At 38.7% G+C, this 12,656-nt stretch overlaps 1 protein-coding gene and 1 pseudogene across 7 annotated transcripts in view; one reads left to right on the plus strand and one right to left on the minus strand.

Moving 5' to 3' along the window:
- The window catches only part of ASCC1 (activating signal cointegrator 1 complex subunit 1), a 115,163-nt gene that overhangs the window by 98,952 nt on the left and 3,555 nt on the right, over positions 1–12,656 (minus strand). For all 7 annotated transcript variants that reach the window (XR_002180081.2, XM_019953697.2, XM_070782263.1 and 4 more), the window contains exons 4-5: positions 8,976–9,073; positions 3,615–3,793 (exon numbers count right to left, since the gene is read on the minus strand). Coding sequence is in view for 6 of the 7 variants with exons in the window: in XM_019953697.2 (XP_019809256.2) it covers positions 3,615–3,793; positions 8,976–9,073 (277 nt within the window). In the remaining variant the exon portion in view is untranslated. The remainder of the gene's footprint in view (positions 1–3,614; positions 3,794–8,975; positions 9,074–12,656) is intronic.
- Positions 1,567–2,588, plus strand: LOC109553679 (voltage-dependent anion-selective channel protein 3 pseudogene; annotated as a pseudogene).

The raw sequence follows: 12,656 nt of genomic DNA on the forward strand, positions 1-12,656 counted from the left end.
TTATACGGTTCTGTACTGTCTGCTCACATCTGCCCAGTCTCTATCTTCTTATCATATTAAATAATCAAGTTGATGAACTGTCACCCCCATCCCACAAAAGTACTTGGATTCTAATACTTCTATATCTGGATACCTATATCTCACTCTATCCTAATACCTAAGACCCAGCTCGAGCAATATGGACAAGATGAAAAAAGGAAAGGAAAAAGAAGAAAGGATCTTACAAAAATGCTCACCAAATCATTTTCTCTGACCTTGCCCACAACTATCAAATAGAGGGCTTATCTACTCTGAATACTCCAAGTAATACTTTTAACCTAACCAGTCATAAAAATATCAGGAATAGCAGTTACCTTTTATCAAATGTTTCTTTTGTATCCAGCACCATGCTGAGTACTATATGTCATCTCATCTAATCCTTCCTACAACTCTCCAAAGCAGGATGTAAAAATCTGGAGAGGTTCACTTGTTCAAGTCTATACAGATTGAAGAACCCAGAATCAGATGTAGGTCCATCTGTTTCAAGAACGAAAAAAAATCCTAACCACTATTCTATTTTATCCACATGCTTTTATTCCTCTCTTTACTACAAGATTGAGAAAACACAGTATGGACACCCATATGCAAAAAAATGAACCTCGACCTAAACCTTACAACTTAAACAAATACAAAAATTAACTAGATCACAGATCTAAGTGTAAAAAAGCAAAGCCATAAAAATTCTAAGAGAAAACCTTTGTGACTTGGGGCTATGCAAAAAGTTCTTAGACATGACATTAAAAGTTCAATCCATAAAAGAAGAATTAATAAATTGGACTTCATCAAAATTTAAAACTTTTGCTCTATAAAAGTCACTGATAAGAGGATGAAGAGATAAGCTACAGCCTGGGAAAAAATATTTGGAAATCACATATCCTTGAAAGGACTTGTATGTGTAACATTTACAAAAGAACTCTCAAAACTCAGCAGTAAGAAAACAGTTTTAAGTTGTGCATAAGAAGTGAACATGGGCTTCCCTTGTGATTAAGAATCCACCTTGCCTGGTCCAGGAAGATCCCACAGCTACTGAGTCCATGTGCTGCAACTTCTGAAGCCCACACACCTCGAGCTTGTGCTCCACAAGAGAAGCCACGACAATGAGAAGCCCACACACTGCAACGAAGGGGGGCCCCGGCTCACCACAACCAGAGAAAGCCTACATGAGCAACGAAGACCCACCACAATCAAAAACAAATAAAAATACAAATCTTAAAAAAAAAAGTCAACACCTCTCCAAAGCAGATATAAGAATGGTTAAAAAACACACAATAAAAAGATGTTCAACACCATTAGCCATTAAAGAAATGCAAATTAAAACCACCATAACATCTCACTACACACCACACTCATTAGAATGGCTAAAATGAAACTGCCAACACCACCAAATACTGGTAAGTATGCAGAACAGCTGGAATTCTCTTATGCTGCTGATGGGAGTGTAAGGTAATAAAGGCACTCTGAAAAACAGTTTGGTAGTTTCTTATGAAGTTAAAAATACACCTAGTGCAGGTGCTGCGAGCATGGTCCGGAGAAGACCTTCAGCGGTGCCCTGTCGGAGTGGACAGGCCCCTCCTGGTGGAGCGGACGGGCCCTCCGGTTGGAAATATGTGTAACACGCCGACTTACTGTGACCTAGGAAAGGCTGCCAAAGATGTCTTCAACAAAGGATATGGATTTGGCATGGTCAAAATAGATATGAGAACCAAGTCATGTAGTGGAATGGAATTTTCTACTTCTGGTCATGCTTACACTGATACAGGGAAAGCATCAGGCAACCTAGAGACCAAATACAAGATCTGTAACTATGGACTGACCTTCACCCAGAAGTGGAACACAGACAATACTCTTGGGACAGAAATCTCTTGGGAGAATAAGTTGGCCGAAGAGTTGAAACTGACTCAATATCGTATTTGTACTGAACACAGGAAAAGAATGGGGAATTGAAGGCTTCATATTAACGGGATTGTTTCAGTCTTGGCAGTAATGTTGATATAGATTTTTCAGGACCAACCATCTATGGCTGGGCTGTTTTGGCCTTTGAAGGCTGGCCTGAGTTTTGACACAGCCAAATCCAAACTGTCACAGAATAATTTCGCCATGGGTTACAAGGCCGCAGACTTCCATCTGCACACTCAGGTGAATGATAGCACTGAGTTTGGAGGGTTGATCTACCAGAAAGTGAATGAGAAGACTGAAATGTCGATAAACCTCGAGTGGACAGCCGGCAGTAACAACACCCGCCTAGGCATCGCTGCTAAGTACAAGCTGGACTGCAGAACTTCTCTCTCTGCTAAAGTAAACAATGCCAGCCTGACTGGACTAGGTTACACTCAGACCCTTCGACCAGGAGTGAAACTGACTCTGTCAGCTCTAATCGATGGAAAGAACTTCAATGCAGGAGGGCACAAGGTTGGTCTGGGATTTGAACTAGAAGCTTAATGTGGTTTTGAATAAAGCATCAGCTTTGTCCCTGGAGGTGAAGAGAAATGAACCCACTATATTTTGGCCTTAAAATTCTTCTGTGAAATTCAAAAGTGTGAACGTTTTATTCTTCCAAAGAAGTGTACTCCTCCCCACACTGAAACTTAGATACTGAGTCCATCCTAAGGGAGGTGCTTGAAGGCATGCCCAGAAGTGGTCACGTTCTTGCCCTGTTTCAGTTCAGTTCCACAGTGTTATTTTCAAAGTGTTCCTCAGCGACAGTGTAGTGTCATGTTCAAAGGAGATGACCTGACCCTCCAGTTGTCCATCACGTCCTGCATGTCCCACACCACTTTTTCATGACCTTGCAATATATTGGTCTCTGTATGGTAGTAGAATCTTTGGTTTTGCATCAGAGTAAAATAAAATAAACCCATCACATTTGGAACATAAAAAAAAAAAAAAAATACCTACCATAGATCCCAGCAATCCCACTCCTGGGTACTTAAGGAAATGAAAACTATGTTCACATAAAAACCTTTACACAAATGTTTATAGTAGTTCTACTTATAATTACCAAAAACTGGAAACAAATCAATGAAAGAGGATAATCTACTGAAACAGACCACTCAGCCATTACACTGAGTGAAAAAAAAACACAATCTCACATATAGTACATTCTCAGGAAAACATATAGTATATATTCAGGAAAGACAATGCTAATAGTAACCAAGAAGGGATCAGTGATTCCCAAGGTTTGGGGTGAGGAAGAGGTGACTCCAAGAGACCACGTGAGGGAGTTTTTGGGGGGAGTGCAGCTGTTTTGTATCCTGATTGTGGTTAAGTGGCTACAGGAATCTATACATGTGCTAAAATGAATAAAAATACACCCACAAGGTGCAGAATGGTAGGTACATTAGGATGATCCTTTTGTGTCATCCTTTAGAGGATATTTCTGTAATACATGCAAACTTATGTGCTGATACAACTGTAGGTATTTTTTTTCAGTTCAGAATTAAAAGAAACCATCAGAAATGGTTCCCTTTTTCAGTGGGAGAAGAGATGTGTATCTTTCTACTGTTTGAATTATGAGCCATTTTTGTACTCTTCCTTATACTTTTTCAACTTTTAATTTTGTTCTATTTGTTGCTTACCATGGAGCACTTCTCCAGTACTTCCTCCTGGAATTTCAGAAATCGCTCCTGAACTTCAGCTTCATTGAGGAAAAAGGCAAGGAAGTGAGTGAAGGGCTGCTTTCTTCTAAAAGTGAGCAGAAGAACATCAATCCGAGTTCGGGCTGAAACTACGCCACTTCGATGCTGACCAGTGATTACTGTAAGCAAAAAAAAAAAAAAGATTTAACACGCTCAAGGACCATCAGTTGGTTGTAAAATAGGTGACCTCTTAAAACTGTCATCTCTGGGGAACAAAACTGTCATGAATGTGTACATAATTCTGAACAGCAGACAGTATCAAGGGTAAGAAAGCTGTTAATGAATCCAGTCTAAGCAGAATGAGGTTTAAACAGAGTAACCTTAAGACCGTCTGATGAAGTAAGAAAATGAATTCAAAAGCTACAAAGCTATCCCTCATACCTTGCTAGTATGAATGTAAAATGGTGCAGCTGATATGTAGAAGTCTGGCAGTTCCATGAAAAATTAAACAGAGAAATATCACATGACCCAGGAATTCCACTCCTAGGTAGAAACTCAAAGGAAGTACAGGCAAGTATTCAAAAAAAAAAAACAAAAACTTGTACAAATGTTCATAACAGCTTTATTCACAACAGCCAACAGGTGGAAAAACACAAATGTTCTTTAACCAATAAATGAACAAATAAACCGTGGTATTAGGTATTATCATACACTGAAATACTATTTGGCAAAAACAAAAAAGGAGTGAAGTAATCATACATGCAAAAACATGGATGAATCTTGAAAACAGTATGCTAAGTTAAAGATGCCAGACACAAAAGACCACATGTTGCATGTTTCTGTGTATAGGAACTATCTAAACAGGCAAATTCAGAGACAGAAAGCAGATTAGTGGTGACAAAGATCTGGGGAGTAGTGAGGAATGGCGAGTGACTGGTTAATGGGTATGAAGTTTCCTTTTTGGCTGACAAATGTTTTGGAACTAGACAGTGGCTGTCAAGCAACTGTAAATGTTTCCTACTCCAGGGCATCTTTCCCACCCAGGAATCGAACTTGAGTCTCCTGCATTGCAGGCAGATTCTTTACAGTCTGAGCTACCAGGGAAGCCTGTAAATGTACTAATAATGCCACTCGATTCAACACTTTAAGGTGGTCTAAATGGTAAATTTATGTTGTGTATATTCTACCATTTTAAAAAAAAGAACAATGTATTACACAGAAATTCAAACAATAAAAATTAAGAACAAAAAAAGTGGAGTTTTCTGTTATGTGAATTTACCTCAATTTTAAAAAATACTGTGGCAAAATTTTTAGCAATTTGCTATAGTAAAAGAGCAAAACGGAGTCTACTACAATATATACGATCCTACCCTAACTGTATGAAAAATACAAGGTTAAGTAAAAATGTTTATCTATATCTGCATTGTATGTATGGATATAAAATTTCCACACCTTAGTGTAACTTGGTCTTCTCTGATCTGGGCTGTCTTTATATATAAATGAAAATAAGAGGAAAAACCACAAAACCTTACACTACAATCTGTAAAGAAAAAAAAAATCATTTAAGGATTACATAACCTCTGTTTAATAGAGATTAAACCTCTAGGTTCCAGAACTGGCAGTGCTTGGTTCAAAACAAAAGCTAAGGACAGACGCAGAAGATAGGAACAGTGACCAAAACTGCCACCTCAATGGAGGACTTATTAAACAGGCAAGGACAGACTTCCGAATATGATGTGAGATACTGAAGTATTAACTTAGATAGTAGCAACATCTGCTATGTGCTTTCAAAACCACAAAGCTTGCTCCTTCCAAGCAACTGCAGAAGTTGCTTGGAATGGAACAAATAATTCCATTTATTTGTCCTAATACTTCCCATTAAAGCATTTGAAATTTTCTACAAGAACAGCCTATTTTTTTAAATGAAAATGAAATTATCATATCCATTTTGTTGTAAAGAAACAAGATGGAAATTTCTGGGAAAAGAACTAAATGATGAATGAACTGGGATTCCAATGATAAAACAATCTGCCTGCCACAGCTGGAGACTAAGGAGACACTGGTTTCATCCCTGAGTCGGGAAGATTCCCTGGAGGAGGAAATGGCTACCCACTCCAGTATTCTTGCCCGGAGAAACCCATGGACAGAGGAGCCTGGCAAGCTACGTTTCATAGGGTCACAAAGAGTCGAACACAACTAAGCAACTGAGCACTCACGCACGCACATGTGAATGAATGAACAGAAAGCCTAAAACCTGTTTGCCTAAATAGAAAATTGACATAAGTCATAACCAAAAAATGTAAGAGAGCTTCCCAAATGCCACTAGTGCTAAAGAACCCACCTGTCAATGCGGGAGATGTAAGAGACTCAGGTTCAACCCCTGGGTCAGGAAGACCCCTGGAGGAGGGCATGGCAACCCACCCCAGTTATTTTTGCCTAGAGGATCCCATGGACAAAGGAAAGGAGCCTGGCCGGCTACAGTCCATGGGGTCGCAAGGAGTTAGACGTAACTGAAGCGACTTGGCAAGCACGCACAAAAAAATTAAGAAGTAGAGATACGGTATTTTTTTGATGATATAATTGTATTTTCAGTAGAACACTTTGAGAATCCAAAAGATTCAAATGCCCGGTGAAGGGAAGTGTCCAAGCAGGCATTCAAATAATGTGCCATAGAAAGACTGACAAAGGAGGACTCAATGGTAAACTGGAACAATGTTAAAGTAGAAACTATAACTATCGCTGTACAAGGAAAAAAATATGGTAAGAGACTAAAAGAAAAAGGTATGCAGGGGAGGGAAGCTTAAAACTCCTACTACATCTATCCTTTTGCACTAAGAAGGTAGTTTGGCAGAGAATAAGACTAGTAAGATGTTTTCATTTTTTTAACACAGAAAACTGCTAAGGGCATGTCAAAGGTGCTCAGACTTATTTCCAGAAAAAGATTCAAAGTTGAGCAAACAATGACTACAGAGCAAATATGATGAGCTTAGAAATATTCTAAAACTACAAATATCTGAGCGGGTCAGAATTTACTTGACATGGGTCTAAGGACTACAACAAGAGATACAGAGGAAGAAAACAAGGGCACTAATGTGGAACTTTATAAAAACCAACTGCATAACTAAAATGACAAAATAATTTTAAAAGCCTGGAGAATCCCATGGACAGAGGAGCCTGGCCAAATACAGTCCATGGGGTCGCAAAGAATCGGATACAGCTAAAACACGCACAAAAAAATCATTCTTATATCCCACTGCCTGAGGCTTCAAAACAGACTAGACCAAATTCTTATCTAGAGGACAAATTAGTGAAGTCGTTCAGTGTCTGACTCTTAGCAACCCCATGGACAGTAGCCTACCAGGCTCTGCCATCCATGGGATTTTCCAGGCAAGAATACTGGAGTGGGCTGCCATTTCCTTCTCCAGGGGATCTTCCCAACCCAGGGATCGAACCTGGGTCTCCTACACTGCAGACAGACGCTTTACCATCTGAGCCACCAGGGAAGCAAATTGAAACCTACCAGATCATTTTCTTCTCTAGTTTCTCTAATTTAGGAGAGGCAAAACAACTAATTACAGCATATACCATATCAATGCAACTGCAGTTTTGATTTCACATCAGAACCCAATTTACTGTAACCAGTAAATTCAATTTTTTTATATACTTTACTTCCCTACAAGACTAATAAGCCAGTTTATCCTCTTGCTTTTCAATTAAATTAGTTCCACTAAATTCTTACTTTTAACAATTAAACACCCTTATTATTCACACTGAAATATTTTGGCTTTCAAGTCAATAACCTGTCTAACCTTTTCTGGATAAGTTTTGGAATGACTCCAGTATCTTAAAATGGCTAAGGTCTTCACATTTATTGCCTGTTATAATTTTTACCAAAATAAAAATTATTAGCCATCTGTTACTATACTCATAGAAAAAAATGGGGAACAGATTCAACTGTTAGCAACAATTATGGCTGAAGTTCATAACATAAAAGACTTTCCTTTATACTTTACATATAATTTCTACAAGCTTTTCTTTTTGAAAGCATGTATTAATTTTTAAATCAGAAAAAGAGAAATAAGCTTTAATGCAATTAATAAAATTACTTCAGTATTTGTAGCCTGAACTTTAACACTTAGGGAAAGACACAAGCTTTTTTTTTTAAAACAGTAATTCTAATGAACTAAATATCTATTTTAATGGGAGTCCTTCAAAAATGTCATTAAAGTTCTGAAGTTAAGAGTTTACTCATGGGGACTTCCCTGGTTCAGTGGTTAAGACGCCACCCTCCCAATGCAGGGGCTGCCAGTTCAATCCCTGGTCAGGGAATGAAGATCCCACATGCCACGTGGCCAAAAAACAAAAAAGAGTTTACTCGTTACCAAGGGGCTAGGGAAAACTCCAGCACTTCACTGTCCAAAATAGGAGCCCACGTGCAGCTAGTTAAATTAAAAGATAAATGAATTAAAATTAAATAGAATTTAAAACTCAGTTCCTCAGTCACATTAGCCACATTTCAAGTACTCACACGAGTGGCTAGTGGCTCTTTGGATACTGCAAATATACAACATACTCACCATCATGGAAAGTTCTTCTGGACAGCCACTCTAAAGTCAACTGCTACTTATCTGCCACAGTGATTATTTTTACATAGAACAAAATAAGAAGAGTACTTATAATTCTTTTCTCCTAAGACTTAATACAATCCATGAATGTTTATGGAAAATGGATTATTGGAGGCTGCTGCACTTACTTGAGGCTGAAAAATTCCTACTGTTTTAAAAATTGTCCCTTCAGTACCCCTCACTCAAAGTCACTTTACAACACAAGTCTGTGCACCTAGTTCACATTGATGCTTTAGTACAGAACTTTCTGACATGGTTTCTATTGCTAAACTACTTTTCCTCACCTGAACACTTACTTGAATCAGGTTGTTGTTTTAATTATTATTCTTACAATTTCCTTCCTAGTCTACAAAGCAAGATACAAACAAGATAACTAATAGGGAAAGGGCTGAACCTCATTTCAAATTTGCTGATCTCACTTTTTCCCTCTAATTCTAACCTGAAATAATTCACAAACTCCATTTCAAGCTACTGAAGCATACAAGAAATCGCCTAGTCCACAACAAAATCTGGAAGCTTTATTCCATCAGTGTGTAGTAAAGTATCAAATTAAGGCCCAGGTACTCAAATCAAGATAAGGCTGTGTAAGTACATCTTTCCTCATCTGAGAGACTGATACTGATATAAAAAGGACAATAGCTACAGAACCACACAAAAAATATAATCATCAAACTCAGTTGGGTCACATTATTCCATACACATACAAAAGTGACTGCAAACATATATAGAGTCTCACCAATTTCTCCTTCTTGTCCAGGCTTAGGAATGCTAATAGAAGTTTTGGTCTCCACTTCTAGTTTCTTTCTAGTGTCCCCTCTCTTTCCAACAATATGCCTATAATATAGAGAAAGTTAATTAATGTAAGTCAAAATATACCCGAATAAAGAACTCCATCATATTTAAATCATATGTGGCCAGAGATACTCCCTCATAGAAGAGTGCTTCAGTAAAAACTCAGTATTCGTAGAGGAAATTACAAGTCATATAGCTTTATAGAACGTGTTGCATTATATTCACTGACAAAACGATGTCCTACAGCCAATTCAATGCATAGAAAGAATAATTATACCCAATGCCTGTTTGCTTCTCAAAACTAGATTCAAAATCTGGGTCTGCAGTTAAGTGAAAGAAAAGCTAGCATAGTCTCATTGGACACTTGAATGGGTCTACAGTTTGAAGGGGGAAAATCTTGCCCTCTTAGAGAGCAAATTAACTACATTTTGAATTCATCCTAAGGGAATTATCCTTCATTCATTAAATAATGGTAAAGAGCTTAGCAAAGAGCAGGGTCCACCAACCAAGATTCAAGCACAGAAAGAGGTAACCCTCAGACTGAATTCAAACACATAGACATGTGTTGTTTGGGAAATTTCACCTAAAAAATATAGACTTCTAAGTTCTTTCAAAAAATTAGGAGATCTGTCTACTCAATGGCAAAAACAGGCTGGAACATGAGCTCATTTCTGAAAATGGAATATGAATTCATCACAATCCCTGCCACTTCCTACTGTCTTTTATTGACTCCAATCATCTATTGGCTCACATTACTTACTTAGGCCTCCTAGTATAAATAATTCTGACCATCCAAAGCTATCTTCTGGAACCCATAGTAATTAGATGTATCAAGGCAAATGAGACTACTGGATCCCAGGAGAAAAGTTTCAGAGTCTAAATAAAGCACTAAGAGACCATCACAGGACCATAAAGTTAAGAGAAAAAACTTCCTCGTCAACAGTATTTTGACTTCGATGATTTCAATTACAGTACACTACAGCATTGGTGGTGAGCTTCCCTGGTGGCTCGGAGGTTAAAGCGTCTGCCTCCAATGCGGGAGACCTGGGTTCAATCCCTGGGTCGGGGAGATCCCCTGGAGAAGGAAATGGTAACCCATTCCAGTATTCTTGCCTGGAGAATCCCATGGACAGAGAAGCCTGGTAGGCTACAGTCCACGGGGTCGCAAAGAGTCGGACACGACTGAGCGACTTCACATTCATTCACAGCATTGGTGACTATGTCTAAAATTCCGTATTTGTTTTTACATGGGATAACCAAGTCTGATTATTTCCTTTAAGATTTATTGTAGTAAGCCGCTTTTTATAAAACAAGATGTTCAGAGGAGGACTGGAACTCCACAGTTTCCATGTAGTTTTTCTCTGTGCTGAGCTAGGGACTATGTAGCACCAACCCCCTCAGCCTTTGTCTTTCCAGGTCTTATCAATAAAGGGGTATTTTCAGTCAGGTTCCTATTTGTTAGCACATGGCTAGTGGACAAACCTCTCATAAAGTTGTTGGTTCAAAGTGTTATTAATAGTCTAGGCACCTTAGAAAGGGAAGTGGTTGAGGTTAAAGAGGCTTTAGAAGCAAACAAACCTTGGCCAAGTCATTTAACCACTCTTAGCCTACTACTTCAGAGAAGGCAATGGTACCCCACTACTTCACTTAAAAAAATGGAGTGAATAATACCTAAGTATCATAAGGTTGGTCGTAAGGATTAAATGTGATCATATATAAAAGGACTTCCCAGTGACTGGCACATAGCTCAGTACAGACCATGTCATCCTCATTAAACCCATGATGGCATCCTTCCAGTTAAGAGTACAGACAGACCCAAAAGAGGTTTACACGGAAAGTCTAAAGCATTCACTAAAATAATACAGATAAACAGTGAAAGGATGACTCGTTTATTGTATAAGTAGAAATTCTTGCCAGATCAAGTAGTTCTCAATCTTGGCTACACACTGGAATCACCTGGCTGCTGCTGCTAAGTCGCTTCAGTCATGTCCGACTCTGTGCGACCCCATAGACGGCAGCCCACAAGGCTCCTCTCTCCATGGGATTCTCCAGGCAAGAACACTGGAGTGGGTTGCCATTTCCTTCTCCAGTGCATGAAAGTGAAAGTGAAGTCGCTCAGTTGTGTCCAATTCTTCACGACCCCATGGACTGTAGCTTACCAGGCTCCTCCGCCCACGGGATGTTCCAGGCAAGAGTACTGGAGTGGGTTGCCATTGCCTTCTCCTGGGTAGCTATAAAAACTAATGATGCCTGGGTTCAGCTCCCAGAGATTCAGACTCAACTGGTCTGGGGTACACCTAGGTATTGGGAGTTTTTAAAACTCCCCAGGTGATTCTAATTGTACCTGAAGTTGAGAGCCACAGTATTAGACCTCGTCTGTGGACATGTGCACCACTATTAGACTTAGATTATAAGTTAGTTTGGTCAACTAATTTCTTCCTTGGACCAAATAAGCTTACATAAATGATTCTTAAGAAAGAAATCTTCCATGTAGGTCAATCATTTGTCAATAAGACTGAGAGGAAGGAAGAGAGGAAGAGAAGGAAGGAAGAAGAAAGGAAAAAAGAAAGAAGTCTTCCTAGTAAATATTGTCTATTAATTAGGATTTAGCAGAACCAATACTTAATGTAACATGCAAGTCATCTGGAACAAAATGAGTATTTAGAATATATAAAATTCAAAAGGTCATATGGTTAGAATCAGACATTTAAGGAATCTTTACATACCTTAGCAGTAACAAATATATACATTAAGGAAGACATGTTGCATTGATTTTTACAAGGAATCTGAGTCACAGCTTTCTAAAATCACATTTCTTATTAGAAAATGTGCCTGAAACCTGAGAGGAAAGTGAGCTGTCAGGATTCGCATTTGGTTTCTCATTTGGTCCCATTCCAGGAGAGAAATGTCATCCTCATTAGGTGTTTCAGAAAATTCTCAAGTTGAAAAACATGCAACTATTTGCCTCTTGGAACTTAAAGGTGTATGATTCTGTATTTGTAGACCTTCTCTCATAGAGAAGTATAGACAGACTTTATTCATCTGGTACAACACAGAAATACAATCTATGACTTCCTAGACCATCCTATCTTCAGAGGTGCAAGCCCAAAAGAAGCCAGCCAGCTACAAGAGCTAACGATATTAGTGGTTAATAAGAGACAGAATATGATCAACACGAAGGCAAGCAGGCACAGACTGAAATGATCACAAAGCTTCCAAGCAATTTAAAACTAAAGATGATTCCGGAAAAAGCATTTTAGTCTTTGACAAGAACTGGAGGACAACAGAACAGACACATTCCTGCCTTCAAGTAGTTTCCAGTCTAGGGGAAGAAACATCAACTAGCTGACAAATAAATATAAACATGAGGCTTGAGAAATGCTATAAAGGAAAAGTAGTGGTCTAATGAAAACATATACTACGGTAATCAATGTGGCGGGTGGGGATGCCGGTGTCAAAACAAGCTTCCCTAAGGAAGGAGAATATATTAATAACTAGGTAATGTAAGGAAAGGGAACAGCATATGCCAAAGCTAGAAGGTAGGAAGGAACCCAGAACATTTGAGGAACTGAAGAAAACCAGTTAAACTTAAGTGCAAAGCCAGAGAAAGAGTGGTGTGAGCTGA

The sequence above is a fragment of the Bos indicus genome, chromosome 28 (assembly GCF_029378745.1).
Source record: "Bos indicus isolate NIAB-ARS_2022 breed Sahiwal x Tharparkar chromosome 28, NIAB-ARS_B.indTharparkar_mat_pri_1.0, whole genome shotgun sequence".
NCBI lineage: Eukaryota > Metazoa > Chordata > Mammalia > Artiodactyla > Bovidae > Bos > Bos indicus.